Below are 15,070 nucleotides of genomic sequence, written 5' to 3'. Positions count from 1 at the left end.
ATGTTGTCTAATGCACAGCTGCCAAATGGGTTTTGGGCTGAAGCTGTATCAACAGTTGTTCATCTTGTAAATAGATCTCCTAGCAAGGTTTTGCAGAAGGATTCAGTGCCAGAGATGGTATGGTCAGGCAAAATGCCCTCATACAAGCATCTCAGAGTCTTTGGCTGTGAGGCATATACTCACGTTCCAAAGGAATTTAGGAACAAACTTGAGCCAAAGAGTAGAAAGTGCATCTTTCTAGGCTATGGTAATTCTGGTGAGATGGGGTACAGACTTTGGGATCCCGAATCTAGAAAGGTTGTCCGCAGCAATGATGTTCACTTTAATGAATCCAAATATCATTCTAAACCAGAGAGGGTTGAGGAGATTAGAAGAGTTGTCTTCCAAGAAGATGGACGTGCACGTGCAAGACAAAATGTCAGGGCTCAAGAGGAGCAAGGACAGGATAGAGTGGAACCACAGGTTGTGGCTGAGCCTGAGCCACCTATTGTGCGTAGATCTGGACGTATCACGCGACCTCCTGATAGGTTTGTTCCATCTATGAACTATGTCATGTTGACTGATTGCAATGAGCCTTCATGTTACAAGGAAGCAATGCAAATGAAGGACTCCGGGAATTGGCAATTGGCCATGCAGTCAGAGATGACAGCTCTGCATAAAAACAAGACATGGAAGCTAGTTAAATTACCACAAGGCAAAAAGGCTCTACCTTGTAAATGGGTTTACAGGTATACGATCACCACTCATGATAGTCAGCCAAAGTACAAAGCAAGGCTTGTTGCCAAGGGCTTTAAGCAAGAACAAGGCATTGACTTTGATGAAGTCTTCTCTCCGGTGGTCAAGATGACTACATTGAGATGCTTTCTTGCATTGGTTGCCATATTAGATTTGGTGTTGCACCAAATGGATGTCAAGACAGCGTTCTTGCATGGTGATTTAGATGTGGAAATTTACATGCAGCAGCGAGAAGGGTTTGTTGAGAAAGGCAAGGAAGATTGGGTATGCTAGTTGTTAAAGAGTCTTTATGGCTTAAAACAATCACCGAGGGCATGGTACCATAAATTCCACAAGTTTATGCTTTCTCAAGGCTACAAACGTAGTGAGTTCGATCACTGTCTATATACAAAGAAGGCTAAGGATGGTAGTTGGTTGATCCTTATTTTGTATGTGGATGACATGTTGATTGCTGGCAAGCACTTGGAAGAAATTTCAGCTTTGAAGTCAAAGATGGCAAAATCGTTTGACATGAAAGACATGGGTGAGGCAAGTCATATACTTGGTATGCGCATTGAGAGAGACAGATCAAAGAAGTTGATTTGGTTATCTCAAACAGAGTATATTGACAAGGTTTTGCAACGTTTCAATATGGAGAAGGGAAAGGCATTGAGTGTTCCATTGCCACCATATGTGAAACTTAGCAAACAAGATTGTCCTGTGTCTGAGGTAGAACAGGCTGAAATGGATAAGATTCCATATGCGTCTGCAGTGGGTAGTTTGATGTATGCAATGATTGCTACTCGCCCAGACATTGCATTTGCAGTGGGAGTAGTAAGTCGATACATGTCAAACCCAGGCAAGAAACATTGGGAGGCAGTGAAAGGAATATTGAGATACCTGAAAGCTACAAAGAGTATGCGTATATGCTATGGGAGTCAGGAGCTAAGTGTAAAGGGTTTTACAGACTCAAATTATGCAGGATACTTAGACAACCGAAGGTCTACGTCAGGGTATGTCTTTACATTGGCTGGTGGAGCAGTATCATGGCGTTCTAGATTACAAGATTGTGTTACTCAGTCTACTACAGAGGCTGAATATGTTGCAGCATCAGAGGCATTCAAAGAATCAATTTGGCTTAATCGACTAGTAACAGATTTGGGAATCAAAGAAGAGATGCCTGTGTTATATTGTGATAGTCAAAGTGCTATACAATTGGCTCGCAATCCAGTTTATCACTCAAAGACAAAGCATGTGGATGTGAAGTATCATTTCATTAGGGAAATGCTCGAGGATAAGCAACTTCAGCTTGTCAAAGTTCACACCACAGAAAATCTTGCTGATCTACTTACAAAAGGACTTCCCTCAGAGAGCTTTGCGCATTTTCGCAAGAAGTTAGGTGTAGGATAGTACATCACTTCTCTACATCTCTTTTATATTAGCTTGTATAGTAGCTTCTCTCACACTTAAAGTACCACATTGGACTTTAAGTGGGAGGTTGTTGGGGTATAAAGCCCAATGTGGTCGCCCAGGTAAGTGGGCAGGCCGCCAAGTATGTACACATATTCTTTTGTTAAAACCTAATAAGAACTCACTATGCTCTACACATTACAGTAGAGCGAGTTCACCATATCGTCGTGCTCTTCTTCTCGCACTCTCTCTCGCGTCGCACTTCCGCTCGTACTCCTTCAATTAGGAACCACAAAATTTACAAAGCATCCTCAAGCTCATTAGCGAGCCTTGAGGTATCTACCGACGATATTTCTTATGCTTGTTGGAAAACCTCTAGTAATCTCAGTTGTATTGGTGCCCTAGTATCGTATTAATTTCTCCATTAGAAAGGAATAGTGTATTAATGAATTGATAGAAGGAAGCCTTTCCACGTAAAGGGAGTGGGAGTTGGGTGAGGACCACTTCATGCAAGGTGCATGTGCGAAAATAAAGGAACACATCAACTATATAGGGAAATGAGAGAGGGTCATTAGAAAAAAAAATCGAGAACACGATGGTCCTCTTGGTGGATACTATCCAAACCTTGTGGTCTTATGATAATGTATGGCTCACTAAAGCATGCCTTGCATGCTTAGCCTCTTTACTTATATGGTATGCCTTGCGCCTCACCCACCCCCATCGCCCTAGGTTGCCCCCCGGCCCTCCTCGATGGCCCCTTTTGGGCAACCTCCCCCACATTGGCCACCTCCCTCATCGCGACATCCATCATATGTTTCAATGCTATGGCCCCATCATTTTCCTCAAGCTTGGCTACCATGTCAATGTCGTCGCCACCGACGATCCCGTCATCATGCGAGAGATCATGGGCAAACAAGATGATGTCTTCTCCTCTCGCCCTCGGAGCATCGCCACCGACTTCTTATGCTACTACGGTCACGACCTCGCCTTCGCCCCCATGGGCCCCCATTGGAAGACCCTCCGTCGCATTTGTATGGAGCATCTTCTTACTAGCAAGAGGCTTCTTTCTTATAGAAGGCAAAGACAAGAAGAGGTCATGTTGATGGTGCAGGAGATCTTTGCCCTCTCTATGCAAGGGAAGGTCATCCTTTTGAGAAAATTCTTGGGAGCATTTTCTATGAATTGCATCACTAGAATGCTTCTTGGTAAGCGGTTTTTTGGCCCTGCTCAATCGTGCCGGCCGGAAGAGGCCGCTCGCTTTGAGAAAATCATTCATGAAAGCATGGTGCTTCTTGGGTTGTTCAACATTGGAGACTACTTGCCTATTCTTAGGCCATTTGATCTTCAAGGCTATGAAAGGCGTGCAAGGAAAGCATTTGCATCTGTGGATGCACTTCAAAGTGAGCTTCTAAATGAGCACAAACTAAAGAAACAAAGAGGTGATGAGGACGGCGGGACAACGAATTTTATCGATGTATTGTTGTCGCTGAGAGAAGCCGGAGAAGAGAAGCTTACTGACCAAACTATCAAGGCTATTGTCCAAGTAAGTGAGCCACATGATCCTCATAAGCTCTTCACAAACAGACTTTGAAATCTCTTGACTTTAGTTTGGCTTACATCTTTTTTTTTTTTTCACTTCTAAGATACTAAAAATGCATATTTAGATGCTTACATTATTTTGTTTGCTTAAGATGCTTCTATTTATAAAAGGGAAACAAAAAAGGAGAAGGAAAATAATAATAAAAGGTTCAAAAAAGCGGCTAAAAATCCTACAAATTTGGAAAATTTTATTGGAACTTGTAGCTTGCATCTTTACGAGGACAAAATTCGCTTGAAAGCACGTTCATTCTAGCTTTTCGCTTCAAGCATCTGAAATCAGCTGACATGCATATGTCATAGCCCTTAGATAGGGTGCTAAAAAGATTAATTAGGTTTAGCGGAACCCCACCAATAAATTTAACATTTACCTCTAGATTTCAACCGAAGAAGTGAGTACCAAAATTAAAGAATTGGAGGATGGTAGTGTGAAAATCCTTTTTTTTTTTTCCCAAACTCAAAATAGTGAGTGTATTTATATTTATTAGGAAAACAAAAAAGTTAAATTAAGGCCACTTTACCTTAAAATTATTCTACCTGAAGGTTTTACAAGCTTTTGGAAAAAAAGTTTGTCCGATTGTCCGAGCACAGCTACCCTCGACCAGTACTCGAAAAAAAACCCTTTTTTCTTGACCTTGTTGTTTGTGGTCAAACTATTGAGATTTATTTCCAAATCTAAGGCATTTATCGGAATAAGTTAGATTCAAAGAGGAAAATTTTTCCAAATGACCGGCATTTTTTGCAATTTAACTCCTATTTTCTTAACTTTTTCAAGTTGACTTTCTCCTTTTCCCCCTCCCTTCAACCAACCAGCTGTTTTAATTTTTCAATCGGCTTAAGGCTAAACTGTGGCACTCTTTTCTCGAACATTGATGATGCCATAACACACGCATAGTTTACCCCATGTTTGGAAGAGGTGTGAAACCTTACATAAGCTCTCTACAAAAACAATATACCTTACCAGTGGGTTCATAACCTAGTCGTTAAGGTGGATGTGTGAGTGTGTTAAGGTCCAAGTTCGATTCTCAATTGTATCTTTCAAATTTCATTTGTAGCTCAAAAGAAAAACAACATTATCATTGATTTCAGGACGTCATTGCGGCCGGGACCGACACGTCATCGGCTACAAATGAATGGGCAATGGCCCAACTTTTGAGACACCCAAATGTGTGCAAGAAAGCACAAGAAGAGCTTGATAGAGTTGTGGGAAGGGAAAGGCTAGTAGAGGAAGAAGATTTGCCCCAACTACGCTACTTAAGGTGCATTGCAATGGAGACCATGCGTCTAACCCCATCGGGACCCTTTGTTATACCGCATTACTCAACAAAGGATACACAATTGGCAGGTTATGATGTACCAAAGGGCACACAAATACTCATCAGTATTTACTCACATGCACGCAATAAAAAGGTATGGGGCAAAGATGCCGAGGTTTTCTACCCCGAAAGGCATTGGACAGATGAAACAAAAATAGAGAACAGCAATGGACTAGACATGAAGCATGTCATGTTTGGAGGAGGCAGGCGCAGATGCCCGGGAGCCGCACTTGGACTAAATTTGGTTATGCTAGCACTTGGACATCTCTTGCAATGCTTTGATTGGAGTCTTCCCCCCAACGTTGTGGAAATTGATATGTCCGAAGTAGCGGGTCTTGCAGCGGCTCCAGCAACACCTCTTCAAGCGATCGCTACTCCACGCCTTGCTATACCTCTCTATAACTTGCCTAATCCATGATAGATCAATAGTTTGCCAGGTAAAACAAGTCTTAGAGGAGAAGTGCAACAAGTCTTATTTTAGTGGTTCTTTAGTGCCAAAATGGTCCCAACAACTATTGCCTCATCTTGAGTTTTCCAGTTTTCCTCAGGAGTTAAATGGCCTTTGCTTTGCTTTAGAAGTCCCTAGTAACCCTTTGCCCTCTTTTAATAAATGTTATTATCTCCTCCTCCTCCTCCTTTTATTGCAACAACATTCACTTAATTTCTCGTTCTACATTCTCACAAAAGATACATTTAATATTTTCACACTGTAATAACAATTGCTTGAAGATTCAATCGAGCATTCAATATGTGTGCGTATCAAATTCTATCCTCAGATCATAGCTTAATTTGTAAAATATTCGTACAGTGTCTTCAACGTTGAGGGTTCAAGCACTACTAGTCTTTCTCCATTGATGCCAGTCTATCAAGGGAGTGTGATATCCATGAGTGAATCTTTTTTTTAAAAAAAACTACTATGCCTTGATTTTTCTTTTTTTTTTTGCAATTCTCACCTTAAGTGAGATAATAATAGAAAGACAGACTCCAGCAGCACCATGCTCAATACGAGCCATGGCCCAAAAAAAACAACATCAAGCCCACTGCCTTTTACAGGGAGGCATAACTGACCATTCATACAACCAGTTCTCTGCCTTTTACATGGAGGCATAACCAATATACCTCTCATTCTCTCTCTAAAAGGAACCATCATTCGTCCTAAGTAGCGCACATTCAAGCGAAGAAAGAAGTAAAGATTTGTGGAAGTGTAAAGTCTAGATTTTGTCACCATTTCAAATTCGCTGCACTTGACATCACACAAGCTTGTCGCAACAAACCCTGCCATTGCTTCCAATACTGTGTGCCATTCCTCATGAAGACCTTGCAACCTTCCACTAAACTGCTGCAATTGCGATTTGATGAGACCTGACCTGCAGTCCAATCCTCTTGAACCAGCTGTTGCTCATGAACACCTTCTGCGGCGCTAACGTTGTTGTTATTAGCTGCTTGTGAGTAGCTTTTGGAACCATGGCTCGTGCATGCAGCCAGAATCTGCTCTTATAAGCCGCCCACGCTTCTGCTTCATCCTCATCCAGCCCTTGAGCATGCCTTCATTGCCAATATAGCCACTCCAAAATTCCTTGGTGCTGCCCTGCTCTACTGTCGTATGGCAGCCACAGCCCCTTGACACACCTTGAGGCTGCTGCATAATCCTTCAACACTTGCTGCTGCCGGCGGCACTACTGCTCTCTTCGCCTTTACCATCTCTACGTTGCAGATCTACGTCACCGGATCCACAACCACCTTGCCAAATAGACTAATGGCCACCACATGTACAACCTGCTGGTGCCCTACAGCCACTCCAACGCCCACAACCAGCTCTTCCCCCAACAAAAAGAGAAAGGAAGTCACTGTGGCACTTTAATGGACCCATTCACTAACTACAGAAATGCACAAAAAAAAAAATTGTGCCCCTTTCTCCCTTCTCATGTTTTCACTTGCCAAGAAGTCATCTCAAGTAATGTCAGGATCAGAATATAATTGCAAATCAGTAGAACATAGACAGGCAGAAAACACATCAAAAGAAAAGAAAATGCCAACCAAGTACATGTAGAGCCCTTCCTCACCTGAGGAATTCATTCAATTTCAAGACATGCAGCCATGCTCTAATTCGTTCGGCCGTAAGGTTCCTGCAAGCACATAAATATTACACATCATCACCATTGGGTTGAGACTTCCTGCGCAATTTTCTGGTAATTTTCTTGTCATTTGAATCCCAAATGTTTTATGCTTGCACAACCAACAACATAAAGCATAAGCAGCAACAGCAAACACTTTGCTCATGAATCAATCGCCTGTTTTTACATTTACTTCTCGAGTACATTTCCACTTAATGTCTTCTGTGTCAGGGAAAAAATCATGAAAAAGACTACATTTACAATGAAAGCCCACCAGCAAGGCTCCTCGTAAGATGCATGTGCTTGCAACCATTTGATGGTGTTGAACTTTGGACATCAACTGCGTTGTTCTGTGCCACTTCACAAAGCCACCTACAATCTCTGTGATATGGAAACCCCCATTGCAACTTCATAAAAACAAGAAACCACAACTAGCTGAGCAACATGTACACTCACGGGGGACCAAAACTGTCAAGAAATCTCTTTGATTTGATGCCAATCATAACAATAGACGAGACCCTTTCAATCTTCGTCACCACTTTCATCACTAAAATACCCTGCCTTCGCCTTTTTCTTTGAGGCCACCTTCTGCTCCTTTTTCCCATCACTCCTGCTGGCACCAACATGATGTTGGTTAGCATGCGCATTCTCCATAGCCACAACAGATGCCCAGCCATCATCCTCAAACTGAGCTTCATCGATAGAATGCTCGTCATTAAAATGCTCCCGCGATCCACCTCCGAATCCACGCCCTCGCTTCTTCTGAATCGGCCTCTCTCTGCTTCCCAGCACGTTTTTAGGGCACTCATAAGACAAGTGATCTGCTTCACCACATTCATAGCACCTGCTTTTATCCTTGTAGACTCTCTTCTTTATGAATTCACGTGCCCGCCCATTATCGACTGCAATGGATGCACGAATCGTGCGCTTGTTGAGGACTTTGCCATCCATGACCTGCACAGCTTTGTGGGCGTCTTCCTGTGATGTGAAAAGGACGAAGGCGACCCCCTTGCTGAGCCTGGTGAGCTTGTCTTTCATGACCGTGACTTTGCCTATTTTGCCAAACTTGCTGAAGATCTGGAAGAGGTCGCAATTTGTGAGAGAGAAATCTAGGTTACTCACATACACAGTTGATTTGGAAGGGATAAGGCCTCCACTTCCGCCTGCTTTGCGCTTTCCGCTGGCTTTGCTCACTTCCTTCGACACTGACTCCTCGGCGTCGTCTTCCTCATCGCTACTGCTGCAATACATGTCCAAAGCGCACGAAAGCGAACAGAAAATTTTGGAGTTCGGAAAAAATTCACATAAAAAAGGTGAGGCATTCCCGTCTCTCTCTCTCTCTCTCTCTCTCTCTCTCTCCTTTAAAATTCTCGTCTTCTTCTTCTTCTTCTTCTCTCTCTCTCTCTCAAGTCTCTAGGTCTCTGTGTGTGTGTCTCTATGTGTGTGGAGGAAGGAAGGAGCTATATCATGTGTACAAGAGGTATCTAGGGATGCTCAATGGGCCTATCTCCCAGAGGAAGGACAAATTGGAGTAGCGTCGTATGACTGCTAGCTATACATCGCGGTGACATATAGGGATGCTCAATGGGCCTATCTCCCAAAGGAAGTACAAACGGGAGTAGTGCAGTGTGAATCCTAGCTATACATCGTGGTGACATATAGGAAGAATGCAGTGTGAACCATCAAGAAGGTCCATAATGACATGTGATGTGTCCCTCATCCATACTAAAAAAAACATGGAAGGCCACGCCCATAGCCAAAGAAAAGAGTATATACTTCGTTGCACTGCCCTGGAGGCCTGCTAATGTAACCCAATCGTTGTGAAGAGTATACAACAACTCTGACCAAACAATTGTTAAAGTGGTAGGAATCTCTCTCTCTCTCTCTCTCTCTCTCTCTCTCTCATGTTGCCCCCTCTCAATGCTAGAAACGGATGTGTGTGGATGTGATCCCCTATGTTTGTGGAACAAATACACACATCTGATTCTAGCACACACACACACACACACACACACACACACACACACACACACACACACACACACACACACACACACACAGAGAGAGAGAGAGAGAGTCTGTGAGTCTCTCTTTTAGAGAGAGAGAGAGAGAGAGAGAGAGAGAGAGAGAGAGAGCACATTTATATAAGAGATAGTGTGGGATTTGCTATCTTCTAGGCACTAGATTGATTAGAGCTTAGCAAGTAGTAAAGTCATTGAGAAGAAGAGCATGGGCTCTTTGAAGCAAAGCTCACAAAATACACACAGACACATACACAATTTTAACCCTCACAAATTTCCCATCTCTCATTTTTTCATTAGCAAAAGCTTTCCTTAGAAACACTCATTCCATGCTCAGCTGCCATCACTACAAGCTTGAGGGATTCACACTTTTATCTATAAAGGGCACCCAAAGGGTGTCTGAAAAGGGCCACTCCCATATTAAGGGATATTAATGTGAATAAAAGTACACTTATGTACACCAATATGAGGATACAAATAGAAAGGCCAAAAATTACTTCTTGTTTATTCAGCTACTTACAAGATATAAGTAGCCTCTTTCACTTATCTACCAAGAGAGGTCTCTAGTGCTTATATAGGCTTGGGCAATGCACCACCAAGCTGTGGTTAAGTCCAACTTCAATTCTCATTATGTGGAATTTTCACAAAATGCTTCAAAATCTCCACCCACTCTCCATTTCAAAGGCTACAACAAAATCACTTTCAATTTCAATTTTCATTACTCACATTTGAACCCATCGTGTCCATCATGTTGAAGGAGTAAGAGTTAAGCTAAACCACTAGGTTACAAGCCTATGATGGTTTATGTGGTGGTCTTTAACATTTTTTTGGCCTACAGAGCAGCTTAGTGAGAGTTTGGAAAGGCAATCCATACATTTTGTCTTTTCTTCCCGCTTCTCACGCTACCTATTTTGTGTGAGTTGGTTTGCTAAACTTTCTCGCTATTTTTGAACTGACAGTGTCCAGTCTTCTTTCATTGACTATTCTTGGACATGTTGGTGCATGTATGAGTCTCCTTTGCACGGCAACGTCGACACTCTCTGCACCTAGACACCTCTATTTTGAGGAAACCGAAGAAATCTACCGATTCATTCGTGTGGCGCATTCAAAGCTATGCACATGTCAGGCTCCTCGAATACATCTGCAACACAGTCCACCAATGCGAGTAAGCTATCAGTTTTCTTTCAACTCTTACATTCCTCCATTGCTGCTATTACAGTGTTAATCAGACCCTCCCTCCTTCATTGTTTACTTGCAAAGCATCAGGCTCCTCGAATACATCTGCAACACAGTCCAGCAACGCAAGTAAGCTATCAGTTCTTTTTCAGCTCCTGAATTCCTCCATTGCTGTTGTTATTGTGTTAATTAGACCCACGTTCTTTCATTGTTTACTTGCAAAGCATAAATTTTGGCATTTCTTCATGCTTCTGATCTGAATTGAGGTAATTGAGGTTCAACTTCAATTGGCTTCATTGTCTTTTACTAGAAGAGTTAATATGTGTAGTGTGCATAATGCACATTGGATCTACCTCCTTTTGAATGTCATTGTGCAGATATTGTTGCTCTTTTATGTTATCCTTATACATTTTGTGGGTGCTAGACTATGCCTGCAGAGATGATATGTGTATTGCCCTCTACTTAATTTTGTTCGAGCTCTTCTTCCTGTTGCATCTGCGAAATCAAGCTATTCTTGTTGCATCTGCAAAACGTTGAACTTTCCAAGGGGATAACGGTAAGTGCTCCTTTACTTGTCTTTGTTTTGTTTTGCTTCTGCAAGAATAGAATTTCAAGTTAATTTGTGTCATTTGGAGTGTCCCACATCTTCAATGGGATTAGTACTTTGTTTTCCATCCAATTTAGTAGCTATAATAGTGTTTCATGGAAACCATAGTTTTGGTCATTTCATTAGGAGTGGTTGTAGGGTGCCAGCTGGGATGGTGTTAGAACCTTGCCCAATGTTGAGCTCTACTGTTAGTAAAATGCACTTGTCTAAGCACAAGCCCATATCTACCTCTGATATTAGTAAGAGATGGTCTTGAACTTAGTTGAGCCAGCACTTAGTGATTGAAGACTCAAGAGCAGCTTGGACCTGGTAAGAATACTTATGCAGGTGATCAAGAATTGCATGAGCGAGCACTGATGAATTCATAGGAAATTTTTTAGACTTTACACCTTTCGAGTAGCTAGATTTATTTCGTTGATGCCAGCAATGTCGATTGAGCACCTAAAATGAGAGTATACGTCCTCGTAGGAAATATAATAAGATTACTCTGAGTCACCTGATGAGTTATTTTAAAGTGGTTTTAGTAGCTATAAATCTACGTGGTGCTTCATAACAACCTTCATATTTAGTGTTCTTTGTAGGAGGGTTTTAGCCTCCCTGTTGAATTTCCATCAGGACCATGATGCATAATGGATTGTGGCTGTCTCCTCCTCTTGGATGATAGGTGTGATGATATCCATGTGCATACCCGTTGACCCGACAACCCTATGCATTATCCGCACATTTCCTTCATGAGGGCCTGGCTCACGCCCAAAGTGCATTGCAAAGATCTTGAATATGGCCTTCCCTTCTTCCTGATAACAAAAGGTCTTCTCTTTCTCGCTGTGGTTAGTGATGGGGACGATAGCTCATACGTGAAAACCACAACCATAGCATTTCCACGAGTACCTTCTCCGTTTCAAAACACCAGGCTTCTTTAGATTTCACTCCCCCATACGATGACAACAGTAGATCTTCACCTCAGCCAGAAAGGGTTTGAATCTTATGTACTTTTGCCATCTGCAAAGCACCACCTGATGCTTGGCAACAAGCTACTGGAGGCGCTGAGAGACCTCCTTGGCTTGAGTCCGTGTACTCAAATCGACGCCTTTTGGATTATTGCTTCTGATGTGTAGACATCTCAGATGCACAACAAAGGGCAGGAAGCAACACATACCTTAATGTATGCTTCGGGGATGCCATAAAGCTTGGCTCCAACAGTCCGAACCTATTTGATGCGATCTATGGTGTCCTTCGCTCCAAGGTGCTGCACTTCTGCATCTCCATAATATCCAAAGATTATGTCTTGCCACTGATCGTTATGTGGAATAAACTGATTAGGAGAGGCTTTGAAGAAGAGCATGTCATGCCCATTAGCGTCTACTTGTGATTGCAGCTTTTCCCGTACACGCGTCCAGCAGGTTACGTAAGCAGGCTATTCTGCATGTATTAGTCTCCTCCTCTTGGACGATAGCTGTGACAATATCCATGTGCATACCCGTTGACCCGACAAGCCTATGCATTAACCGTGCATTTCCTTCATGAGGGCCTGGCTCACACCCAGAGTGCACTGCAAAGAGCTTAAATATGGCCTTCCCTTCTTGCTGATAACAAAATCTCTTCTCTTTCTCGCTGTCACGCTTCTTTAGATTTTGCCCCCACACGATGACAATAGTGATCTTTCACCTCAGCCAAAAAGGGTTTGAATCTTACAGTGCATTCGAGAACAAAATCAGTGCTATGTGCTATTTTGATTTCTTTGATATGTGCTACTTTGATTGTCATTAATAATAATGATTATGATTAAGCCACAAACTACTAATTGATTGAAACCAACATCTAATTGTCTTTTCTTCATTGTTTACAGGCTTAAACATGGATGGTAGCAAGTTCGTCTCAGGGGATGATAGAACACATGAATGTAGTGAAGATTTTAGTGCAAATGACAGCATGGATGTGCAGTCCGGTACATTCTTCTGAGTCGTCAACTTACACTTTCGCATTCAACTTCATTCATTAAAATTCGCTTTCCTCTCCTTCACAAACTCAAAATCGAGAATCTACAATAGTCTTTCCACCTGAATACTTCTTTTACAGATTCATGTCAAAATACGAAATCTCCTTCGTCCTCTCATGAACGTCAACAAGCTCCTTGCAAAACTCTTGCTATCTTACCCACAGCATCTTTCGCCCCTTTAGGAGTACCACCAAAGGTTTTCAAGCGCATACAACCAAAAAACAAGGTGAAAAAGAACCTCCTTCCAAAATTCACACAAGAAGGTATGTTGTTTATAATTCTGAAAGCGAACAATATTTGTTAACTACCTTGTATACATTTTGCAAAGTCATGTCCTTTTTCAGGCTTCTCCAACCCTCAGGCTGACAAAGGCAAACTCTCTCTTGCTGGCACACATAGCGAATCGACCCAGCCTCTGACCTTGAAGACCACAACCTCAAATTAGTGTCTCATTCACCTAGCACTATTCCTTTGTTGCATATTAGTGAGATCTGAGAATCCAGCCCTAGGTTTGCCTTGGAAGGAAAAAAATTAAATAGATATGGTACTTATAAGGTACCACCCAAACAAGAAACATATGGGTGCTTCTTAAAAGTAGATCTGGTTGATGTCCAATGCATGCATACAATCACATTACTTGTTGGCCAAGAATGCATTGAGAAGTATTCCAATAAACTATCTATTGGCGAGTTCATCAGGGTTGAAAATTTGTCAGTGAAATCAAAAAACAAGAATGATGGTGGAACTGCACCATACTCTCTTTACTTGGATGCGACTGCATTTGTGATTAAGGTTGAACCTTTCCCAGTCAGCCTTAGCTTCTGTCCCGAAACCAGAATAAGAGCTTTCTTGGATGAAGCTCCTGCACTGCGTGGAAGAGGAACGCAGCAAACTGGCAAAATTCAGATGCCCAAAACGTGCATGCCAAAGTTTTTCATCTGAAACAACCTTTGAATCTACAACAATATTTCCAAAAGTTTGCCCACACTTGTCATACAAAGTGAGCTTATATAGCCCACGGCATAAAATACCAGATACAACAATTTCATCACCAAAACTAAGATCATGTATTGTACATCCGTCATCCAAAAATTTGACTACAAGAGCAAGTCTATCAAGTGCACATACAGACAATAGATTCTTCTTGATCCTTGGTACATACAATGCATCAACAAGTGTGAAAAGAACTGCCATTTGCAGTAGGAAGCACAAGCTTTCCAACTCCTTGAACCAAATAAGAGGCATTGTTGGCATAAGTGACTGAATTCCCATGAGGGACAGACTTAAGAGAGGTAAATAAATCACGATGTGAGACAATGTACTTTGTAGCATCAGTGTCAAAATACCACACATGTGAATCTGCACATCATGGACAATAAAATCATAAGTACACTTACACTAAAAGCCCACTCTGCATCTACATCAACATCACAATCTCCTTTCACAAAAAACAGCACAATAGCTGCACTTAAATTGGACCTTGTAGTTGATCTAGCCTCTTTCTTCTTAGCCTCTTTTGCCTTCAATTTTGGACACTACTTGATCAAGTGATTATTAGCCTTACAATAATGGCAACGCATTTTCTTTTTGCCCTTTTCACTAGAATTCCCATATGAATTTTTACCAGCAGAAGAATTAGGAACATGTAATTTACCAGGCGAGAAGTGGCTACATTGCTTTTACCAGCTTTTCTTTGAGCGCATTAAAGGCATGTGTGACTGCACACTATTTAGCCCTATTTTTTCTAGAAAGTGACTCTTGCAACAACAATGTGCATAATGCATCAAAGTTGACAACTTTTGGATTTCCTTGGGTCATAAGTTTCCAAGTACTAGCAAAAGTCTGTTGAAAATCTGGCAGAACATCAAGGACAGTTTGCACAAGGGAAGTGTTAGAAAATGACTTCGCTTGTAGAAATAAGTTTCTCATTGATATCCTTGACACCAGGAAGGAAAGTGTCCATCTCATCTTCCTCATGCATAATCTTCGACTCCAGCTCTTTACGCAGCAATGCAATTTTTGCCTCATTACGATTTGCATAAAGACCAGCCAGAATATCCCAAGCCTGTTTTGCAAATTTTGATGAACAAATGTGAGGAGTAATAGTGTGCTTCACTGAA

The 15,070-nt window shown here is 41.9% G+C and overlaps 2 protein-coding genes and 2 pseudogenes across 2 annotated transcripts; 2 read left to right on the top strand and 2 right to left on the bottom strand.

Moving 5' to 3' along the window:
• Positions 1 to 2,705: 2,705 nt before the first annotated feature.
• Positions 2,706 to 5,785, top strand: LOC147465269 (cytochrome P450 703A2-like). Its single transcript, XM_086519200.1, has 2 exons — positions 2,706 to 3,667; positions 4,810 to 5,785. Exons 1-2 carry the CDS (start codon positions 2,720 to 2,722, stop codon positions 5,452 to 5,454), a joined length of 1,593 nt encoding a protein of 530 aa, XP_086375326.1. The 5' UTR covers positions 2,706 to 2,719; the 3' UTR covers positions 5,455 to 5,785.
• A 1,867-nt stretch (positions 5,786 to 7,652) lies between these two features.
• On the bottom strand, positions 7,653 to 8,525 carry U11/U12-31K (RNA recognition motif and CCHC-type zinc finger domains containing protein). Its single transcript, XM_086519204.1, has one exon. It carries the CDS (start codon positions 8,399 to 8,401, stop codon positions 7,673 to 7,675), a length of 729 nt encoding a protein of 242 aa, XP_086375330.1. The 5' UTR covers positions 8,402 to 8,525; the 3' UTR covers positions 7,653 to 7,672.
• Positions 8,526 to 11,565: 3,040 nt separating this feature from the next.
• LOC147465267 (uncharacterized) lies at positions 11,566 to 12,359 on the bottom strand (annotated as a pseudogene).
• Positions 12,360 to 12,808: 449 nt separating this feature from the next.
• Positions 12,809 to 13,949, top strand: LOC147465266 (uncharacterized; annotated as a pseudogene).
• Positions 13,950 to 15,070: the final 1,121 nt, after the last annotated feature.

This window comes from Adiantum capillus-veneris, chromosome 1 (assembly GCF_014529385.1).
Source record: "Adiantum capillus-veneris isolate H3 chromosome 1, ASM1452938v2, whole genome shotgun sequence".
Taxonomy (NCBI): Eukaryota; Viridiplantae; Streptophyta; class Polypodiopsida; order Polypodiales; family Pteridaceae; genus Adiantum; species Adiantum capillus-veneris.
The sequence above is the reverse complement of the archived record's forward strand: the minus strand, read 5'-3'. Positions and strand labels throughout refer to the sequence as shown.

Coding starts and splice junctions, on each gene's coding strand:
- U11/U12-31K (XM_086519204.1), bottom strand. CDS start 8,401: ATGTATTGCAGCAGTAGCGATGAGGAAGACGACGCCGAGGAGTCAGTG.
- LOC147465269 (XM_086519200.1), top strand. CDS start 2,720: ATGGTCCTCTTGGTGGATACTATCCAAACCTTGTGGTCTTATGATAAT. Junction 3,668..4,809: donor CTATCAAGGCTATTGTCCAA/GTAAGTGAGCCA, acceptor CATTGATTTCAG/GACGTCATTGCGGCCGGGAC.